The 24,037-nt window shown below is 30.2% G+C and overlaps 2 protein-coding genes across 3 annotated transcripts; both read left to right on the top strand.

Annotated features, from left to right (window-relative positions):
* The first annotated feature begins 1,412 nt into the window (after positions 1–1,412).
* On the top strand, positions 1,413–6,606 carry LOC146909909 (putative metal-nicotianamine transporter YSL4). The gene is made up of 11 exons (XM_085724082.1): positions 1,413–1,699; positions 1,877–1,898; positions 2,015–2,110; positions 2,991–3,029; positions 3,141–3,255; positions 4,095–4,301; positions 4,390–4,565; positions 5,103–5,159; positions 5,400–5,435; positions 5,550–5,953; positions 6,123–6,606. Exons 1-6 carry the CDS (start codon positions 1,674–1,676, stop codon positions 4,118–4,120), a joined length of 324 nt encoding a protein of 107 aa, XP_085580208.1. The 5' UTR covers positions 1,413–1,673; the 3' UTR covers positions 4,121–4,301; positions 4,390–4,565; positions 5,103–5,159; positions 5,400–5,435; positions 5,550–5,953; positions 6,123–6,606.
* A 7,792-nt stretch (positions 6,607–14,398) lies between these two features.
* Positions 14,399–17,208, top strand: LOC146909908 (uncharacterized). 2 transcript variants are annotated; one of them, XM_085727120.1, is made up of 7 exons: positions 14,399–15,077; positions 15,856–16,027; positions 16,101–16,177; positions 16,286–16,325; positions 16,420–16,474; positions 16,599–16,671; positions 16,803–17,208. In XM_085727120.1, the coding sequence occupies exons 1-7, from the start codon at positions 14,511–14,513 to the stop codon at positions 16,920–16,922; spliced, it is 1,104 nt and encodes a 367-aa protein (XP_085583246.1). In that variant the 5' UTR covers positions 14,399–14,510; the 3' UTR covers positions 16,923–17,208. The 2 variants fall into 2 exon arrangements, with proteins under 2 accessions (XP_085583246.1, XP_085583247.1); XM_085727121.1 differs by having other exon boundaries at positions 14,400–15,077; positions 16,602–16,671.
* Positions 17,209–24,037: the final 6,829 nt, after the last annotated feature.

Raw genomic sequence — 24,037 nt, 5'->3', positions numbered from 1 at the left:
GTTCTCTCCACTATTCAAGGTATGTCAGACACAATGTCGATACATCTATAGGTCAGAATTCGAATATTGGTTCTCTACGTTGTAGAAGTCTATTATTAAGAGTCTCACTTTAAATGACATGTGGCATGATAATATGTTTACAAGTGGATGCAATACTCACTGTACAAATTGGTTTTGTAAAGTTGAGTTAGACTTAACTCAACTTTAATATGGGGTGACGTTTAACCTGGGAATGGACTCTTTTTTCCCACCATGGGAAAGTGTCCTTTTCCCTGCCACCTGTAGGTTGGTTACCTGCACTTAAAAAAAAAACAAAAAATGTAAAATCAATTTTTTAATATTGTTTCTTCTTTCTCCACCACTCCCCTCAATTACTATTGTCAACCAGAAAATCATATTGTTTTTTTAACATCATTTTATTCTTCTACATCCAAAATTACGATGGTTCTCAAATACTATGCTTCTCAAAATACGATGCTTCTTCTTCACAGTTAATCTATCTTCTCTTCTTCTTCATTGCTGAGACACTTTTCATCAAAAACCTTTCCTCAATCACTCCTAATCTTAAACGATTTAGCATTTAAAACAGAATATATGTCGATTCTGATTGAAATTTCAAAAAAATTGGGGATAATTTATACATGGATCTGTCACCTCTTTTGCATATGAATTGGGTTTTATTTTCAATTGGGATTAGTTTATAAAGAAAGATCCATCCACTTTTAAAAAAATCTTGAAGGTTGAAAGATCCATTCATTCTACGTACAGTGAAGTGAAGCAATTTCAAGCAAAGGAGTTTTTCAGCATTTTTTCGATTGAAATAGTTGTTTATCAGAGAAATAATTTTTAACCATTTTAAAAATAAAAAAAAATCGCTTGAAATTATAAAGAAATAATTTTTCACCATTTTTTTGTGTTATGTTTGCTCTAGTTAGAAAATTGTTAATCAGAGACTGAAATAATTTAGCTTGAATTGTTGAATCAGTCTTAGTGTTTTACATATTTGTTTAACATCAAATGGGTTGTTTTGGGTATAAGCTGAGATACATCTATCTCCATTAAAGCTCAAGTTGTTGGTGCAGTTGATAGATAAAGTTTAATTTGTGAGATGTAGTAGTACAATTTCCAGGAATATTATGTTAATTATTTGTGCAAAAATCATGAACAAAGCAATATGTTGATTTATTATGGATTACAATGTGCAGAAGGGATTCTGATGAAATTATGAAAGAAGGAATCGAATAATTATTTGAGAATGAAGAAGTTTTTTTTTTATATCTACTAAACTAAATATGAAAATAGTAGTCCGTGCGTTTTACCATTTTGCCCTTCTGAGGGGCATTTTGGTAAATCGGTAAATTGAACTCCCCTTACCTATATATATGTGAGAAGAAAAAAAAAAAAAAGGGGGGGGAGAGGGAAACAGAACGGGAGAAGAGAAAGAAGGGGGAACGGGAACAGGAAAGGGAAAGGGAGGAGAATCGATTCTCCTCCGTCACAACTGTGGCGCCGGTGAGGAAGAGTCAGAGAGAGACGGTAACAGGAACGGGAGAAGAGAAAGAAGGGGGAACGGGAGGAGAATCCATTCTCCTCCGTCACAGCTGCGGCGAAAAACGACGGCGCCGGTGAGGAAGAGTAAGAGAGAGACGATTGTCTCCAATCTAAAGCCATGCATGTATAAGTCTTTCCCTCCGACCAGGTATCATTCTTCTTCTCTTTCAATCCCTAATTCCCCATTTCTATAACCCTAATTAAGTGATTACATAGCTATTAGATCTAATTGAGACTCCAAAATTGAAAGGTTAGTTTATATGCACAAATTTAGGTTTTCTGGGTTTCATATAGTAATTGAAAAATGGGTTTCATTTGCTTGCAGGTCAAAAACTGAAGCGTTTGAGGTATTTTGCAATAAAACTGTTTCTGCAATTTTTGTTTTTGATCTTGAATAAGCATTTTGGTTGAATAAATTTGCAGTCTATTTATGTCAAAATTGCTAATCTAAATCTATATGCAGGAAATGAAAGCCGCTAGCATTGTAGATGGAAATGGTACCGAAATCAGACATATAATTGTCACAACCATTGGTGGTAAAAATGGCCAATTAATGCAGGTATGTCCCTGTTTGGCATCTTTGATTTTGAGTAGGTTTGAAACCACAAAATTTGTTGATAGTTCGCCGCACTAATTCAGTAAGGCTTGCAGATTTTGGATTGGCTAGGGCATTTGGCATACCTGTCAGAACATTTACACATGAGGTTTACTATTATTTACACATTTACACATTTGGCATTTGTTTTTTCTTAAAGGGTTTGATTATTGAGCATGCTTAATTATGATTGTGATAAAATTGATGATGTTTTGTTTGTATGCAAAACAGTTGAGCATGCTTAATTATGATTAGTACTATATAATATAAAAGTGCAAATTATGATTGTAACATACCTGTGATATAATTCATGCTTTCATTTTTCAAAGAGTATAAGTTCAAATGTATCTCTATTCTCTAAAATTTGTTATGTCCTATAATTGTACACACAGTTGATATATGCCTGTATAAATATGAATCTGGTGGTTGCGAAACCAATTAGATTGGAAAGCTTACTTTTACTACTTTAATACTGTCAAGTCTTATATTTTTATATTGGTTATGTGATTTATAGTGATTTTATGAATTGAGCTGTTCGATTTTACAAGTTATGTTGCGTCAGTCAGCTTAGAAAGTTAATATCTTAAGCTTGGAAACTCCTTTTCGAGTGGGACAAGTTGCGTTTGAAAGAGGACATACAGTAGTTTCTTCATGTTTAATTTCATAATTTTATAATTTGCCTATATGTCCCAGTTGCTATTTAAACACAGCTGTTCTGTCACAAAATTTTAAGGTACATGGTTGACTTTAGGTAATCCAAAACTTGAGCTATATGAATCGGCTTAAGAAGCTGTTTTTCCAAGTTTATGTCTATCTTCTCATCAATGTGTATGTTATGTTGCAGAGACAAAGAAACATCATGAAGAGTCTTAATGGTTATAAGGTCTTTGAATAAACAAAAACTTAAGAACACTCTATTAGAACTTCTTTGATTTGAGTTGTGTTTTTTCTCTTCCATTTTAAGTCTTAACTTTTCTTTATTTTCATGATGCAGGTTTTTATTTCCATTGCATTAATCCTTGGTGATGGACTATACAACTTTATCAAAATTATATATTTTAGTGCCTTAAATTTTCAGGCCAGCATGAAAAAGAGGGATCACAATGCAGGTAAATAAATGACCTTTTATCACTTTTTGCAGTAAAAAAGCATATTAACAAAGCTATTTATGCTCTGATAATAAGTCTAAAAAATGAGTCACTTTAAAGGTGACAAGTGGTTTAGGTCATTATACAAGTATATGGATGATTAGTTAACAAAACCGTAGGCCATGATGCTAGATAACTTATAATTTTAAGATCCTAAACTCTCACATTTTGTCTCCTCTAGCATGGAAAAATTTTCTGGACTATTTTGCAGAAATCATACTTAAATATGAGTGTTTTCAACCTTGGTGGATCAATTGAAGATGAAATAAGGTGGAAGTGCTAGGCAGCCGCCTTGAAACTAACCTTTGTTTGGAGGGAATATGAAATGTTGTTTTGAATGTGATTGTTCTCTCTTGGACATCCTTTGTCACCAATAGTGGTGATCAATTTCAGTGTTGCTAAGCTAGCTTCTATTATCCTTTTAACTCAACATGTTCTTACATATTTTAAGATAATTTCAGGCCTGACAGGTTGTGACTTTGAAAATTCCTGATTTTAGTTTCTATTTTTTCTTTATAAATTGATGAAAGGTTGTGATTAAGTTGTGCATCAATTGATTTGAAGCTATGTAGTCTTCTTTGTGCAGATTTTCTGTCTCTATTTGAGATAAATATTGTTATTTCGGTCTCTATTTGAGATGAAGAGTGAGATAATTAATATTGAAAATACAACTATTATATGCCATGCTATTTTTATCCATACGTTGCATCTTATTATACAGTTATGTCATATGCTTCTAATTTATTCGCTTAACATTCCTAATCTATCTCAACTGGTAAATTCAATGGTTATTCCTGCAGAAACCAGTCCAGATAAGCTCATTTAGATGAATACTCCATCTGGTGACCTTTCCCTCAAAGATGCCTATCTTTTCAAAGATAATCATTCTCAGAAATTGCATTGGGCTAAGACCATATGGATTATTGATATACCTCCATCTAGATTTTTGATTGCTTGGAGAGTGATGCATGATAAAATGCCTACAAATGAGAAACTAATGGAGAGAGGTTGTAATATTCCTTCCATCTGTAATCTTTATTTGAAGCATACTGTAACAACCTTTCATTTGTTCTTTGACTGTACTTATGTTATCAGAATATGGAACTGGCTTTTTGCTACTCTCAATCTCAACCTGCATTTCAATAGCATAAAGGACGTTTTGCAGATTTGTGACACGAGATGGAGTCCTCAATGCAAGATTGCTATCAAAGCAGCCATTGTCAATATGTTGGCTACAATATGGTATGCTAGGAATTCTGCAAGATTCAAAGGTACATACATCCATTGAAAAACTGCCATTTCCCTAATCTCATCTAATGTAGCACTTTCTGGTAACACTTCTCAGGCTACTTCAAACTCCTCCATGACTGATTTTGCTATTCTAAAGAAGTTCAATATTCACATTCATCCACCTAGAGCACCTCAAATCAAAGAAGTAATTTGGCATATCATTTTGAATTTTCTGTTTTGTTCTTAACAATGTTTAGCAAATTAAATAGTGTAGTGAGGTCATATTACAAAGTTGTCGAATTTTTTTTTCCAAGTAAATAGTGTAGTGAGGCCTTATAATGTGACAACCTTATGATTTTTAACCAGAATAATGTGATTGTTTTTTATGTTTTTTAATCTTAACTTCATTCCGTGATTGACAAGTAATACCTACACTAAGCGATATTTGCACGTAATCAATCTTCAAAGTTTGACATTTTTTTTAACAACTTGCTGCAGTAGCGATTTTGCTTCCTCAAAATGCGCCTAACTATATCTCATTTCATTGTTACATAACCTTTGGGTGATATCAATTGAAGCAAAGGAGTAAAAGAAATAAACTTCATCATTGTGCATGGTCAAGAAATTTGCAACGGGTGAGTTCTCTTCTGTAATATGATAATTATTGATGCTGATTAGGAGTATTTAGTCCACTTTGAGTACTGATTTTGGTTCTTATAATGAATGATTGTTGTCCACTTTGAGAAATTGAATCAGTCTTGGTGCTTTTCTTCCATTTATTTGTTGTGTTTTTGTCTTTCCTATATAAGTCTGTTGATGGCTGATTTTTTTTATCACATTGTATATATATCCTTTTTTTTTTTACGATTCTGCAGGTTTTTTATGGAGAAATTCAGATTGGTACTCATTTGGTAAGTTGTTTTTGAAGGATATTAACTTGAATTGATTTGAGTCTGTTAAATTTTGATGAGTTAATTTATCTAAACCTCATATGTCCTGATTTGTATGTGTTGAATGTTGTTTAGGAGAGGTATTGTCGCATCCAATTCACATGAATAGGGGATGGAAGGTCAAGTACAAGCTTTAATTAGAACTGTTGCATCTTATTTAGGAGAGGTATTGTTGCATCCAATTCACATGAATAGGGGATGGAAGGTCAAGTACAAGCTTTAATTAGAACTGTTGCATCTTATGCAAGAAGTACTAGCAACAATGGTTACTTACCTCAAATTTGTAAGTTGCTATTAAACTGCATTTGTGTCATAGCCGAGAAGATATGTTGGACGTTGTGCATGATATATGTGTTGTTCTTGGTATGGACTCCTCCAGTACTATAGCTGAGATTCATCCACGCTGGAATGGTTCGACTGCTAGGCTTGCTAACACAGTCTTGATGCTGAAAGACATTAAAAAGCAGAGACTTCACAAGGTTGTTAACTGCAAGCTTTCAATTATTTCTAATTTTTTGCATTCTGTGGTTTTGTCTCAACATATTCATGTTTATAACACTAGGAAGTGAATTTACCTCAAATATTTTGAATTCATTTCTGATTGGCTTTTAGTCTAATGGTATAATATTTTTTCTTCAACATGTGCAGCTCAAAGAATTAGCTTCTAAGTTAATTGATATGTGGAATCTAATGGATACTCCTCCCTTGGAAAGGAATCTGTTTAACAATGTTACCTGCAATATCTCAGCTTATGTCGATGAAGTCACTACTCCTGGCGACCTTGCTCATGCTCTGATTATGCAGGTACTGAAAGAGCTTCTGAGCTTTAAAGGTTTGGGTTCCAAAAGGTACGCGAGGTGATTATTTTTTATTATAATGTTTTGAAGACTGAAGAGGAGGTCGAGATACTTGACCAGCTTAAAGTAAGCAGGGTGAAGGAAATCACTTTCCAAAAGCTAGATATAAAAAGAGATTTCTTCACTTTATGTGCCATAGACTTAAGTTCTTAATTAGACATGATGATATATTTGTAAATCAACATTAATAGATAGTCCTTTTTTTTAGAGCAACATTAATAGATAGTATTTAGATCTGTTGAATTATTCCATTTAATATTTTGTTCTTTCTTTTATTCTGTTTTATTTTTATTTTATTTTACAACAAATGTACGTGTTAAATTTGTCTAAAAAAAGGTATGAATGTTAACAAGTTATCGACAGTGACATTGTCCAACAAATATTTTTTCTTCTTCATTTCCATGTAGAATCCACGAGAACTCTTTCTCTCACTCAAGTCTCTTTTAATTCAATAATTAAAGAATCATTGTCCAAAATGAATCTTCAATACGTCTAAAAATAAGTTTTAACATTCTTTTTGTTGTGAAATTATTGGAGTCTAAATAAACTAATCTAATCAGTTGCTTCATGTAAAATCATCATTTCGTCATTTCTCTACATTACTGATAAAATTATGGATAGGAGGGATAATCATTTGAGTATACAAAAAAAAGACACATAATAGCTTGCTGTCATTTGAGCCATTCCTTTCAAGACAAGGACCTAAGGCTCTTATCTGTGATTGTTTGTAATCATCTTGTGTTTTGTGCCGTCTATCATTAAGTGACATTCTTATGAATCTTTTCATGTTAATCCATGATTTGGGTGTAAATTGTTTCCTTCATTGGCTAAGTGGATTATTCCTTTGTACTAAAAGTTGTTACCTTATTGAAGGAAATTTTACCGCCCATCTAAAAATCCTCAATAATAACTTATTTTTATTTTAAATTTTTTTAATTCATCTTATTAGGTTGACCGTTTCCACTTCATTCACATCATAAAACATATAAATTATCTAAGAATCATGAATTTCCTATGGATTATGTATGATTTATGAAATTTTGAACGGATTATATATGGATGTTTAAAAGTTGAGGTTTTTTGGTAATTAAAAAAAGTTTTTATTTGTACCAAAAAATAAACAAATTCAAAACTCCATGGGTACCCATGGATACCTGAATACCCACGAGTACCCGTATAGTGGGTACCCACGAGGTTAGATTGACTCTGCATAGTGCAGGGGTGGTGGATCAGATTAAGTACACAGTTCACAATTATTCTACTAAATTAACTTTACAGTTATTGAGTTGTTGAAAGCCACTACTTTTCCAATGCACGTTTAGCCTTCTCAATTGTTGTCTTCGCTGCAACTTGCTTTGTATCTCTCTACAAAAAAGTCCTTGACGTTTTCATTTGTTACTCGTGATAAGCCGTTTTGAACATTTCATTTTCTAACCCCAGATGCAGGAGTACTCTAAATATTGTGTTATGGTTTATAACTATCTGTCATTTCGCAATCTATCTATTCGATATAATATTTTGTCAAAAAAGTAGCTAACCCCCGTGCGAAGCACGGGTTTGTAACTAGTTTCAAAAAAAAAGAAGTTTTTTTTTTTCTGAAAGGAAGAATGAAGAAGCTTGAATGTTGTTCTGGGAGATACAAAGTCACGTGAAGAAAAAACAAAAGAAAAACAATAAGGCCCATTAATTCATACAAACAAAACAAATGCTATATTATTAGTATTAATTAATTGGTGGGGCCGAAATTTTTCTTACACAGTGACCAACAACAAGTTGCAACAATTACCACTTCTTCCATCTCAGCCATCCAATTAAAATACAATTAAATCTATGGCTATAAAGGACACTTTCCCATCATGGGAAAAAAGAGTCATTTCCCATACTAAACGTCACCTTAATATATGGTATTAAAGCTTATTCAAGATTTGTTGAGCTATCTATCAAGTTTATGAAATCGAGTCGTTCGTGTCATGTTCTAAATGATTGGTCCTAGGTATGAAGGAGATGCATTAAGACAGACCAAGTGGAGGATGTCTTACAATATGCACCATAAAGATAATTACATATGAGAAAATATATTTTTATTTTGACATGCAAAATTACTTTGTCGTGGGCAATTCCTTATTGGAAAATGGCAAGATAGACGTGGAATAGAGATAAAGTCCTAAATGAGTTTATAGAGTAATATTTTTTATCTTAAGAAGTTAGTTTATAAGAATGAATTATGTTCAATATAACAAATTAATGGTATAAGATCGTATCGATTCAAGTCATCCATTACTTATCAAACTCAATAGTGTTGCGTGTAAGATGATGTATTGGATAAACCTCAAGTCCTACATATGATAAAGATAAGGTCCGAAGTTTATTAAGTGACACATCTCACCTCAGAAGTTAGTTTTGTAAGGATGAATAAATTAGTTTTGTAAGGATGAATTAGACCAAATATAAAAATCTACAATGATATCAGAGCTTATCGATTCAGGTCATCCACCATTGCATTTACACATCAAAACCATAGTGTTGGCTTGAGAGAGTGAATTGGAAAAAAAAATTCAATCTCGCATAGAATAAAGATAAAGGTTGAAAAGATTTATCAATAGTGGCATCTTTCACCTTACAAAGAATTTGTTGTTGTTGTTTCACCTTACACATTGATTTTGTAAAGATGAGTCAGACTCAATATAAAGATTGAATATCTTTTCTTCAATAGTTTTGGTATTGATTTTGTCTATTAAATCATTGGTCTGCCAATAGGACCCTTTGGTAATGTTGTGTCTCCTAGATTATATTGAACAATAAACTTTACCTTCTTTTTTTTGTATATTTCCTTTACACGAGATAATCCTATTTGAGACATTGTCAGATACCAAATGTAGATACATTTTTCAGTTGAAATTCAAATATTGATTCTCTATGTTGTTAGAGACCAACCCCTTATGCTAAACCATCGAGGGCTAAAATAAAACTCATCGAATAGACCGGAATCTTTCTGCATTTTTCTAATTCTATTATAACATGTCCATGTGAACATAACTCAATGGACAAAATACCTCAATATGCAGAAATTGGGTTCGAACTTCAAAATTTCCACTTACTCACCTTAAGGGTGAATATTTAGTCAATGCTAATTGAACCAAAAAAAATCTATATTGAAGACCGTCCTTTCTTGGCATTTCTTTTTGGAGCTACTTGCATATATTATAAACATGTACTGTATTTGGGATCTACACTCTTTCTACAGCCATTGGTAACCGTTATCTAGCTGAGCAAATGAAACATAAATAAATAGCCAAAGGGTAATTTACAATTCTATATATTGTTTATTATTTTGTGATGGATTGGACAAGATTCTTTCTCTCAACCTCCCTGTATTTTTTGGAGCAACCTCTCTGTTAAGGGTAAAGTAATTGGTTGAGAGGGACGACTTTGGCTGGGAGACACGTGGACTATATTCATTACATTGAATTGAATATAGAGACCTAATCTCAAATGTTCCGAAATTAATTAATTAATTTCAAACAATATTGGAATCTTTTTTTTGTTTTGACAAGAAACGATGGTTTTTTTTTAAGACAAGAAACGATGTTGGAATCTCAGAAATATTATTTGCCGAATGTGTGGAACGTAATTTGCAAATATGAAATGAGTCAGCATATAACAATGTAAAGGATAGTCAATGAAATTCAAAGTGTATAATATGAAATGAGAATGACGTGCATGCCAAAGCCATAACCGTGACAGCTTAAAGAAAGTTGGAAAGTGGCTCTATTCTATTGTTTGATTTTTCAAAGACAAGAGACAAAAATGTGCTTTTAACTGATAAGAATTGTTCCCAAAATAAATATTAAGAAAAAAATTAATTACAAACTATATAGTAATAATTTACAGTTTTGTTTTTTCAAAAATAATTTATAGCTGTGTTTTTATATATCCAATACGTGTATAACTATGTAAATAACTACAATCAGTGACCATCAAAAAACTGCAATCTGTAACCTTCTAATCAATATTTTTTTTTGAAAGGTTATAACACCTTCTGATCAACAATTATTAGTTAAAAGTAAGATAACCACATTTAATATCCAAAAGATGCAAAAAGATAATCCTATACCAAAAAGAGAAAAAGACAAAGCAATGTAATCACGATCAGTTTGTGTTGATTGGTCCAACCAATTGGATTGACAATCAGATCAAGTTCAATTTGAAAGACTCTGAAAACCACACTCACAAAACAAATAAGAAAACAACCATATGTACTCTCATAAATATCTTATTTTTGAAAAAAAGATATTTAATTTCATTTGTATTACTCACAAAAGTTTTGATTTATAGTATAAAACTTTCTTTTTTTTTTCTTTTAAAAGGATCAGAGATGATAAAACGAGTTGTTTGTCATGTCGGTCGATTTAACTTACCTTTTTGGCTCGTCCCATCTAACCGCTAAAAAATTGCAAGTTTTTTTGTTAACTCCATACTTAAGGTGTGTTTGTTTCAGCTTTAAAAAAATAGATTTTGTGTCAAAAGAATCTAGAGATTGTTTTGAGATTTTTTTAAAAAAATCTGAAGTTATTTGTGTTTGTCTACTATCCACAAAAATCCATTTTTAAAAAAAATGAGTTCTAACATGTATATGTGTTTTCTCCTTGTCGATGAAAAAAATAGATTTTGAGAAAAACTAATCCTAATAGCTTTTCATTTTAGGGTCAAAATAATTTTTTTTGATAAAATGATTTTTCTAAAAATCCTAAACAAACAATTAAAAATAAAAAAAATGATATTTTTAAGGAAAAAAATATATTTTTTTTGGAAAAAATCTGAAGCAAACGTATCCTTAACCATCTATTTTTAAGGGGTTACGGAACAATACTAGGATTTTTGAAAGCCATATGAATTAGTTGAAAGTCAGTCTCTAACCAAAAGCCTACTCCTATTTTTCTTATAAGTTATCTCAATAGCATTCATCATCTCATGAAGCTCAATCTGAAAAGCAATAGTAGTGATATGCAAATTGACGGCAAAGCCACCTAAGTAATTAGCATTTTTAACCCTAACGGTTCCTCCACTAGTTGTAGGGCTTGAACATCCCTTATTAATACCATCAATATTACACTAGACCCAGTTAAGGATAGGGTTGCCGCAACACTTCCTTAATGCTATGAGCACTAGATGCGTGAATCTGAACAAAGAAAGCATTTTTTTTTTTTTTTTGGTTACAACAAAGAAAGCATTTAAAATCACACCCTCATGCAAGTTAGAGTAAAATTGCACCTTGACATAATCTTTTTGTTTTCTATAAATGAAAAATGGTTGTGTATTTATATATTCTACTTGAATTGTCTTGTGTATGATGATGATAATGAAAAAAAGGCTTTGTCATCAACATCCAACCAAGCATCAAACATCATTGTTAATTTAGATTTTTTTTGTTACCACATCAAGGTACTCCCCATCTTGTTAATTTGGATTTAAGATTAATTATTGTTTATGGCTTACAATTTACTTTTTTTTTGTTGGTTGGATTTAAACATTGAATCCAAGTTTTGTTTGTGTTGTTGGATTTAAACTGAAGGTTTTGTTATGGTTTTATGGTTTTCTTGTTGGTTTAATGAATCATGGATATTTGAAGGTTTGAGTGATTATTTTATAGTTTTATGGACTTGTTAGATTTATATTTTGATTTTCTTAAATGATCTTTAATTTTATTTTATTTTACAATTTTTTTTAATTTGTTTTTGTGAATTTAGTAATTATTTTAAAAACAACAGAATTTGAAGAGGTACCCCACCAACCCGCCATACTAGTTGGTCTGCTCTATCCCACACCCCTTTTTTTGGCGGGTTACCATTCTGTCCTATATTTACCAGACGTTGCAGCTTGAACCATTCTGTCCTATATTTACCAGCTTTATCTTTTGTCAAAAAAAAATAAAAATTACTAGCTTTATCTCTTAAAAAAATTTACTAGCTTTATCTCTTTTGCCAGATTATTTTGATATTCAATCATTTATACATCAATTTTGAATATCTTTTAACAACATAGGTTTTTTTTTTTTTTTACCCGATTCAAAAAAAAAAACATAGGTTTTTTTTATTATGAAACAGAAGTTATTTTTTGTTTGTTTATTAACAAATATCAATTTTATTTTAAAACAATATGTTATCAAAAATTATTTTATAGATAAGTGAGGTGATGGATTGCTCATTTGATTGAGTTAAGATATTAAAGGTGCAAGAGTTTTGTTTTTTTATTTAGGGGAAAGGCGTTAAGAGCTAAAGGTTAATTATGTGTTTTGGTCGAGAAAATGCTAAGATACTCCACAATTATCATACTAGCATTTTTTTTAAGGACCCTTACAAAAAGCATTGTTGAAGGAATTAATATACTAATATTTGAGTAAACCACTAATAATTGCTCGAAATAGCTAAACAAAATGCAAACTTCTAACAATAATAACTATTTGAGTAAACCACTAAATTGATTCATGCCTCTGTAAGCCACTCATATATTAGTCTCCGACTCTATTAATATTTTAAATTAGTCTCTGTAGTTGTCAAAGTATCTCAATTAGGTCGATGTTGTTATGTTATGTCACGTGATGGATAAAATCATACGCAACAAATCGGTTCTGAATTACGAAAATTGATTGTCATTCTCACAGATTGGCTGTCCCGTCCCAAATCGGTTCTTAAAGGGATGGTTGAATGTTGATTTTTCCCGTCGATAGCAAATTAATTGAAACAGATGTACATGCAAAAAAGACAAAATGATCATGAGTAAAGGTTGTGTACTGGTCTCATCCTGGTTGGAATGTGCGGCTTCAAGCTGCAAAGAGGTGGTTACATCACATTTAGTTTTTTCAATTAAGATAATAAAAGTAGAATGAAAAGGAAATATGATAAGTTATAAGTTCAAAAGTTACTTTAAATAGTTTATCATCGAATGTTATAAGCTAGTAAAAAATTATGTATACTCGTAAGAAAAATTGATACCAATTGGGTTAGATTTGGTCGTATGTTATCTGCTATATGCTCGAAATTTTACCTTGTAAAACAAAACCTTAGGAAAAGAACATCATGTCAAATGGTTATCCAAGATAACTTCTTCTTTTGAATGACAAATGTTAGTGGTCAGTTGTTAGATTAATATTTATTTACTCATTTGTTCGAGTTTAAACTCATGATCTCAAACTCTTTATACATTCACTCAAACCAATTGAGCTACCCAACACTCTCAATTACCCATGATAACTTACAACAAATTTTGAAACAAATCAATGAAAAATTGTTTCAAACCAACTAAGAAGACGGCTTTAAAACCAATTCAAAGGAAAACTAGATTTTGCAACAAATTCTCTTGAAAACCGGATTTTAATTCAAACTAACTCGAACCGGTTTTCAACCACCTCTCACTCTCAAACCGATTTTTGTGATGAATGGTTTAATTTATCAAACTAAAAGTATATCAAAATTACGTTGAAAATTAAATGTGACATTCTTTTTGAAACAAATATATTTTCTAATGTGACATTATTATGAGACAAATGAACTAAATATTTTTAGCTTAATATTTGTATTTTGATTGGTATAATATATTAAAAAATAATTAAAACATATCATGTAATTAAAATATATTAAAAATATACTGCTATAGTGCATTATCTTTTCGGGTGAAAGCAAGTGCAAAGTAAGATGTGGGCTTAGGAGGATGGAATTAATAAAGTATTTTATCCTACAAACTTCAAATTTAATTTACTCTTAATAGAATCTTGAATCAATTACCATGAATCTAAAGTACTATTGCATATTGCTATGCTGACTGCTGCTGAGTCACAACAGATTTAACATTTTATGGCTGTCTTCTATTAACTAAAGTCCATGTGTGACTGTTAGTTTCTCTCTGAAGCTACGATGCATACTAGTAGTATATATGTTTCATGAGTCAAAATGCACTTCAACAAAAATCCTGTCCTCATTCATTCATAAATTCCCTTTGTACAATGACAACATTATGTCTATATACATTTTTAACTTTTCCTTACTATTCATCACCCTCTCTCTCTTTGATGTTTTGTATACTTAAAAATACCTTTTAGGTTTTTTATTTTCCTTAAACATATGGGTTTGGTATGTTAATGAAGTAATGAACATCACAAAATTTTAAGCTAAGAGAACCAACCATGTACCAACATTGGTCAAAGATGTATGGAACTCAATGGGAATCCTACATAGGAATTAACAACCTAGTTAAGGTTGTTGGGTCAGACCAAATTGTTGGATCAGAACACATGAGTTATGAGCCAATCAAGTCACCCTGCAACAACATTGTCACTACAAATTTTCAAGGTCAAACATCTCATGATGGTTTTGGTGCAGTGAGTGTAGCCAAAATCAAAAGTAATGTTAGTTTTCAAGGTGAAGAATATTATGATGAGGATGAGATTGAAGTTTCTGGTTGGTGTTTTGATCAGTTTCCAAAGATAACAGACCCTCCAATGCTGAATTGTCAAGCCTATGGAGGAGAGAATTTTACAACCTCTCAGTTCACAAACTCCTTGTACTCTGTTGATGAATCTTTGTTGTCTAACAGTGCAGATAGTCATAATTCTTCTGAAGAAGAATATAGTAATTTTCAGTCTGGAAATATGTCATTTTATGACCACTTTCCGAAAAAACATGATGAATTGTTTAGGAATGATGCTTCCATTGATGAGAAGCCCCTTGAAATTTCTTTTCAGAGAACTAAGGTAATTCTTTCTTTCTTTCTTTCTTTGTATGTAGCTTGTAATTTTTTATTCCATCTGAATTATATATGAAATGATATATCATGTTGTGCTTTAACTTGTTTAATTATATTAGAGATTAGTGCTGTCCAAAAAAAGTTACAGTATTCTTTGTGCATTCATAACCTGTTTAATTATAGTATTAGATAATAGATATTAGTCCTTTTAAGTATTTCATGGATTTTTTTTTTTAATGGTTTCATCTATTTGTGAATGGTGAATTGTGTTGGGCTGATTGTGATATGGGGAATAAGAAGGTGATATAATATGAGATTGAAATTAATGTTTTGATTTTTCTTCCATATATGCAATGAATCTAATTATGAAATTTAGGGTTTTGTGAAAGGGACAATAATGAATTGCGGAGGGTAAGGGTCCAATCTAACGTGTTTTTCTAATAAAATTGATTAAAGTGGTCACATAAACATTCTTTTAACGGAGTTGGATGGAAAACTAAAAAGAAAATCAATGGTGTCCAAGTTATGGGACTTATAGTTGGGAATTTTTTTTTAAAGGACTACTAAAGCGCTATTACGTCGATTAAAGGGCCGCACGATGTATTTTGCCTAAAGTCACGCATGTGCAAAAACAAGAGTAGTTTACTAGTAATCTATTTATTCGGGTTAAGTGCTAAGTGTTAACCTAACAATTTCTCCAACTCGTCAATTAGGATATTGTAATCTATGCCTTTTTATTTGTTTATTTTCCTTTCTAATAAGCTATAATCCATGACTTACTATAGTCAGGCTCATCTACAAAGTCACAAAAGCAGACTCCTCAACTTTATGGAATGTGTGCCACTTCTAACAATTCTGCTTCTAGGAAAGCTCCAACATGTAAAAGAAGAGTAAGATGGACAGAGGATCTGCATGAATCATTCATGATAATCGTTGATCACCTTGGTGGTCCAGAAAGTAAGTAATTAACTAAGTAATAGCATTAGTTACACATAAGCAAATTCAATTAATTCACTGATTATAATTGCAGAGGCAAAGCCTAAGGCTATACTAGATATGATGAAATCAAATTTGCTATCCATTTCTCATGTTAAAAGCCATTTGCAGGTAAAACTATTTCCATTCAACAATTTCAATAATTTGTAAATGTTGTTCTGTGAAGCCTCATTTGCCGGTAATTGACTCTAACATTGTTCTTATATGATTGCCGTGCAGAAATGTCGATCTACAATACGCATGCATAAAGCTTTGCAGGGTAAATTAATTTTTTCATTGCATTCTATTACAACACTGCTTACTTATTAAGGAGGCTATGCGTATATTGTGACACGTTTATCTTTATCTTTCAGAAAGACCTGAGGAAGGACATAGAACAGATAGAGTCGCAGATCTTCAACTCAAAATGTAAATATTTTAGTGTTACGAATGATACTTATTGATTCTTTATGTAGTAATTGCAAGTTTTTTTTTTTTTCTCTTCTGATTACTGGTTTTTTAAATTTATACACTTTGTTTTCCTATTTCCTAGCAGCCTTAAGCAAATTGAGGAATCACGGCAGTTGCATCTAGAGGTTCGAAAAAGTATTTCGCAACAGTTAGAGGTAATATACAATTATGCTTTGATGGAAACAAATTATACAGAATAAGTTATTATTGTTGAGATCATGAATCAGTCCAAAGTCGTATATCCTTACAACCTTGTTTTTATTTGTTATTTTTTCTTCGCCTTTAGACGCAAAGAAAGTTGCAAATACTAATTGAACAACATGACAAGAAGCTCAAACTAATGCAAAAAGAAAGAACCAACCAAAGAAAATTTTGGACACAACGAGAAAGGACAGTTCCCAAATAACAGGTCAATTGTTTAAAGCTACTCTTTCATGTGAAAAAGGATTCTCCCGATATTTTCATCCAGTAACAGAGTTTTGATGCCGTCTAAGTTGACGAAATGGAGCCTATTTTCACATCGGATGACAAGATCCAACATCATTACCTGCCAAGAACGATTGATAATCTTTATACAAAATATTGTGATTCAAATGTATTAGAGCTTTCAAACAAATGTGAACCATGTATGATGTATATTACACTGCAAGAATATGATGAATCATTAGAATAATTAATTATGTTGTGGACAATTGTGTTTATCTTTCCACAAGTAATTAAGCGTATAAGTGTAAGGTGAATATGTACTTTGGTGGCTACTTCAAATTGCAATCATGTGTGATTTGAATGGTGAATGTCAGTAGGAAGGAGATTCATGAATTCATTATATATACTCCCTCCGTCCCGGAATATCTGACCCATTTTCTAAAAAAAAATGTCCCAAAATAACTGAGTCATTTCAATTTTCAATACAACTTTCATCATTCCCAATACAATATAACTCTAATTAATACTACTTTCATCATTCCCAATACAATATATTCCACTTTCCCCTTTATTTATACATTTTTCTTAATCTGTGTGAAAAACCAAACTGGTTCTGATAAAACGGGACGGAGGGAGTACATGTAGTCACTACAAGAAATACTCATTTACTTTAGTCACAAGTACCATTAAAACATCAGCACAAGTACTCGCAGGTACGGAATTTTATCCATCCACGGCTAACATTGTGTTGAATCCAATTCATGGGGATCATTTTTAATGTACGCTCGAAAATTTGTGTGTATCATAACACTCTATCATTAAATTAATAGATAAATGAGTTGTGTTTTGAAAAATATATATATTATCTATCATTTTTAGTTATAATAACTAAATCGTATTTACTAAAAGTGTTGGCAAAATAATATTCAATTTTTCTGAATTTGTATTACTTGTAATAGCGAATTTTGATTGTTTTTTTACGATAAAATGTTAAAAATTCAAAAAATGATTTTTTTTTCCTTATGAATTCCTTATAGTATCTTAAAATATACAAGTCAATAAGTAGCAATTTTATTTCATAAAAATTGTCGTTAATCTATTAATTTAGGAATCAAGTATATCGTACAGTTCAACTTGTGAGTGCATTGTAGAAGCTCCTGGGAAAAAATAACAACTATTTAATTTATTTTTTTAACAAAAATATCAACTATATATTAAAAAAGTCACTATATTGTGTGAGAATGCCAGAGTAAAGGCAGAAGAAACTTGAAAAACACCAATATGCAGAAGAAAAACCAATTTGAAAAAACCAATGATCGTGTTTTGTTTGCTGTCAAAATCCTTCGATTGCAGAAGAAATAAAGAGGGTCCATCGAAAGATTTTTGTTTGTGCATGTTATGGCATAAAGAGCTTCATTAATTTTGCATGTTTCATTTCACTTGGAACGTGGAATGTCAACTTCAACATTCCTCTCTAATTTAAACGAATTAAATATGAGTGTCTCTTCTTTGTAGATTGCTTTTTAACATTTTTTTTCATACGTTTGAAGAGCATGTAGAAATTGAGGAAGTGTACATGATTTATGGTAAATTAACAACAAAATCACGTGGCAATGGAAACATTACATACAAACATATTAAATCAGCTTATAATGTATTGAGTGTATCTATACAGTTTATTGACATGTTTTATATCATAAGTTTATTTTATGGATTTTTGCTTTCAAGAAAGATCGGGAAAGATATGATCATCAACGGCAACAAGTGAAATGTTGATCAACTGTTTTGGGAGGTATGATTCATTAGAATAATTTAGATAAAGCGTGTTAAAATAGCAACATTTCTTTCGTATTGCAAAAAACTCACCAATATCCTTTTCTGATATTGGTTGCTTTTTAAAATATAGGTGCTACAATGGTTTCAATATAGAAACCCAAATGGAGGTCAAACCCAAACTCTTTTGTGTGACATTTGTCGTAGAAATGGCTTTGAAGATTGGCACGCGATAGCTACTAATCTGCCAATTATGATGTTTTTTGGACCGCGAACCTCTTTCATATATGTTTCTGACATTTGTCGCATAAATGGCTTTGAAGATTGGGTCAATCTTCAATTTTGGGTGCAAGGAAGAGGTTATTACAGTTTGCAGCAATAAAAAATATATTTTGTAAATAAAGTCAGAAATGGTTATTAGTCTCGGCATGGTTTTTTGAATTGTATAGCATTATAGGAGGTATGTTCATAAAATTTGTTTTTTATTTTTTATTTTTTATTTTTTGTAATTTATCTAACTGGATTCCCTGTGTACGGTGTGAATTAGTCACTGCCTCCTATCCAATTCTTTCGGTGTTATCACTTCCTTAAAATTTTGCACATTCTGTTTAGTTGTAATTCTAAGTCAAAAACATTTATAAAATTTTAAATACTAATGTATTTTCCTTGCATTCCACGCGTTATCTATATTATATATAAAGAAATACATGATTTTTGGCTGCTAAATTTTTCGGTTACAATTATACTTTTTTTTTAACCTCAGTTTCAATACTTTTTTTTTGATAAATAATGCTATTTTGTTTCTGTTATTCAAAAAGATAAGAATTTATGTTATATTGTTGATAATATTGAAAAAAATAAGTATAGTTTGTTACAATATGAAAGTGAAAATATATATTATCAATACATATAATTTTAATCAAAATGAAAATAATTTTAATCAAAATTTCATAAAAATATTATTTGTAATTTATACGCATTAACGTAATAAAAAGAGCGGATAGAAGAGCACAAAGTGGTTGTTTGAACGTTGGTATACATAATATTAATGTGTGTATTTTATGTATAATATTTATTAAAAGTCCATATAACTCAGGAGTTATAAGAGAAAAAAGATGACTCATATTAAAACCCGTATTTTATTAAATAAAGTATCAATATCTGCCTAAAATATAAAATAAATAAATTCTTGTTTTTTTTACAATAAGGTAAATAAACTCTAGCTATCTAAATTGAAAAAATTATCAATAATATTATTGTTTGTGTTATATGTATAATATTTAATGAAATTCCCATATAATTCAAAAGTAATGAAAAGATATTGCTCATATTATAACACATAATTTTTGTGTGATGATATAACCCGTAATTTATTAAATAAACTATTAGTATCTATCTAAAATATATATTTAAACGATGCCCTACAAATGAACGATGGGATTGGACCCCTTAAATTAGTTGGTCATTGAGCCGGATACTGAGTTTGAAAAAAAAACTACTTAAAATAGAAAATAAATAAATCCTAGTTATCTAAGTTGAAAAATTATCAAGAGTCCGTATTTACAATGAAAATAATTAGCACATGTAGACAAAAAATCATTTTCTTATTAATATAAAAAATTAATCAAAATAAATAGTTTAATTAAATAATCATCTAATTTTTCTCTATCAATTTAATACTTAAAAAATAAATGAATTATTTATTAAATTTGACAAAATCTATGCTAAATGAAAAATAATTTAAAAGGAAGTTTGATGAAGGGGAAAATTGAGAAACAAATAAATAGTTTGAAATAAGGACAAAACTCATGATAATTTATTTATGCCTTTTTTTATATGATTCTTATGTAAGAATACACTTTTCATGACAAGTTTATTTAGGAACCATATGAAATGCACCTAAGTTTTTTTTGCTAAAGTTAAAATAAGGATAAAACTTATGACCATGCTAGAGTTAAAATAAGGATAAAACTTAGGTGCATTTTCTTAAATGCTTTTCATGTGGTACTCACATAAAATACTCACAACTACTTATGATTTTTCAAATTCATAATGTTTTCAAGGTTTGTTATAACTACAAAAAAAAAATGAATTTTTTTAAAAATAAAAATAGATTTTGTGTTAAAAAATATAGAGATTTTTTTTAAAGATTTTGAAAAAAAATATGAGCTATTTTTATTTGTTTACTATCCATCAAAATCATTTAAAAACTATATATTTCTAACTAATTTGTGTGTTACCTCCTTGTTTTTGAAATAAATAATAATTGATTTTGGCAAAAGTTAATCCTAATAGCTTTCATTTTAGAGCCAAAAATGTTTTTTTATAACATGATTTTTTAAAATCCTAAACACACACTTAAAATGAAAAAAAAATGGTTTTCTTATAAAAAAATATTGATTTTTTTCCTGAAAAATTTAAAACAAAGGCGTCCGAAGACTTAAAAAAATTGAGGAGTAAAAATAGAATCTAAAACGAAGGCGTCCGAAGAAGAGGAAAAGAAAAAAAAAAGATGAAACGAGAAACAACAAAGAAGATGAGACAGAAAGCAATAACTTTTTTAGTTACTCCCTCCGTTCCTTTATAATTGTCACTTTTGCATAAAATTTTTGTTTCTAATTAACTGTCGTTTTCAAAGTTCAAAGCATCATTAATTGTGGTTTTACCTATATTACCCCTATATATTTATTGCAGAGAGAGAAATGTATGAAATAAAGTATTAAATGATTAAGGTTATTATAGGAAAAAGATAAATTGTTGTATCAAAAATAGTAAAAGTATTTGTTGTCTTGGTTTGTGTAAAAAGTCAAAATGTGACAATTAAAAAGGAACAGATGGAGTAAGTGTAAGAAGATGAGAAGAAATCGTGGATGTTGATGAGTGTCACTTAAGTGTAATGTTGGAAACCAAAATGATTCATGACTTTGGGCCTGTTTGGTTTGGCTTCTGAGAAGCAATTCTAGCCCAAAATCAATTCTCTACAGTGCCAAAAGCAATTCTAGCCAAAAACAACGTGTTTGGTTCAGCTTTTCAGAATTGCTTTTGTCCTCCAAAAGCAATTCTCCATGAAGCTACAAATCCTAGCTTCTAGCTTTTCTAGAATCAATTCTCCTTGAACAACGTGTATAGGTTTGTATATTTTATTATTACAACACGTTATTTTACTTTATTGCCCTTTATCAATTCTCATTCTTTATCAATTCTCTTTTAGCTATGTCTATTTTAGTAATTATACATTCAAAAGCAATTCTACATAATTGCATCCAAACATAAATCATTTTGTTTAATCAATTCTACATAATTGTATCCAAACATAAATCAATTCTCTCAGAATCAATTCTGTCAGAATCAATTCTATCAGAATCAATTCTCTCAGAATCAATTATATTCAAAGCTGAACCAAACGGGCACTTTGTAGGACATTCTCAATTTGGTCATCGACAATATGAACATTTCAATTTAGTACTCGACTCTATAAAATGTTTCTCAAATTCATCCTTATTTAAATAGGTGACGTTTACCGTGGGAATGTTAACTTATTTTCCCATGATAGGAAATGCCTAATTCCACCTTTGATATAATACTTATATATTGTATGGCTTAGATTGAAAGAGATGCTTCTTTTATGACTGAAACAAAACAGGAGGGGTACCTACCTGCTACAACTACCAACTTCAACATTCATTTATATTTTATTTTAGCATTTCCCTTTTTTAATTATGACTATTATTTTTCTTCCATAAATTATTTTATATGATATGATTATGATTTATGTTCAAACTTTATAATAGAATTTTCATGTATGAAAACATTCGTCAAAAAAAAATATAAAAAAATCTACTGTAAGTTTGACATCTATATTCTTACATGTATGCCAACTACATTTATTTATTAAACTGAATTAGTTTATTTTTTTACTCAAAATCCAATTAAATTAAATTAATTTTTTTTTGAAGAAACTAAATTAACCCACCTAAATTGTAAATTAAATTAAATTAATTTATATCTACCTAAAAATGTTATTTAGCCACTAAAATCCGTAATACTACATATCGGCTTTTGCCTTTATTTGTATTTTGTTTATCTGATAATTTTTTATTGTTGTCAATCCACTATAATTTAAAAATTTGGTCTTCAGAGATGCCTCAATGTGTCCCTACAATACAACTTAGGTCTCAAAAGTAGACTTGGAAATTAATTTATTTGGCCGTGATGCTAAAAAACACAACAAAAATAGTAGACGAAAATACCAAATATTAATTTTAAAATATTAATATAGTTTAACTTGCTTGTTACAAAAAAATTATAGTTTAATTTGCTCTATCCGTAATTAAAAAAGTATCATACATAGTGATAAAAAAAATTATCTTCTCTCACTAGCCTCAATAAAATATAAATATTTTGATTTTGATCCTTCAAAAAAAATTTATCAATTTTTTGTTTCGATATTTTATAAAGATGAGTATGTTTATTTAGTTAAAAAAAACACCCGTTTAATAATAGAGATAAAAAATATCTAGTATCTTTTTGAGCAAAAAGTAAATACAAATTATTTTATAGAAACTGAGCTTTATAAAGACTTTTGCCCAAAAAAAATAAATTATAAAGACTAAAAATATTGCCTAATAAAACTAAAAAAAAAAAATTGATCCAATAATATTCGGTACTGACACATTATACGATAAAATTGAGCCATATTCATAAATAAATGCAAATAGATCATGGAAACAAAAGCTACAGTTCTTTAATTGGTACAAAAGATACATTCATTGAATCTAAGCCTTCCAATATTGAACTATCATATCAATGGTAGAGGTGGACATTTCCCATGGTGAGAAAATTAATAGATGCTCCCACCATAAACGTCACCATTTAAATATCCTTTACTAAATGTTGTGGATGAGGGTGATGTATCTGTTAGTGTATTGATGACATTCCTAGTCAGAGAGAAAAATTATTTGTCTTAACGTTGTGTGTCTTTCGGTATCCATTTTTTTAAGGAATCTTTCATTATCCTTATCAACACTTTATCTTCTTCTCCACGACATTATACATCGTGAGAACAACAATTGTTCTTCATTCACAAACACCGTTAATATGTCTTCACAAAATTTTGGGACTTTTTCGTAAAAAATTACCAAACTACATTCGGATGTTGAACGAGCGTGCATTTCATAACCATCTTATAAAAAAAAAAATCAATATATAGGGTGTGTGCTTTTGTGCTTTTGTGCTTTTTAATGAAAATTAATGCATGGAATATGAAATAAAAAAAAATAGCTTTTTTAAATATTAAAAGTAAAATATTTGAAGTTCTGGTAA

The sequence above is a fragment of the Medicago sativa genome, chromosome 7, assembly GCF_051527215.1.
Source record: "Medicago sativa cultivar Bolivia chromosome 7, Bolivia_mono, whole genome shotgun sequence".
NCBI classification, from domain to species: domain Eukaryota; kingdom Viridiplantae; phylum Streptophyta; class Magnoliopsida; order Fabales; family Fabaceae; genus Medicago; species Medicago sativa.
Note: the sequence above shows the minus strand (reverse complement) of the source record. Positions and strands in the feature narration are given on the sequence as shown.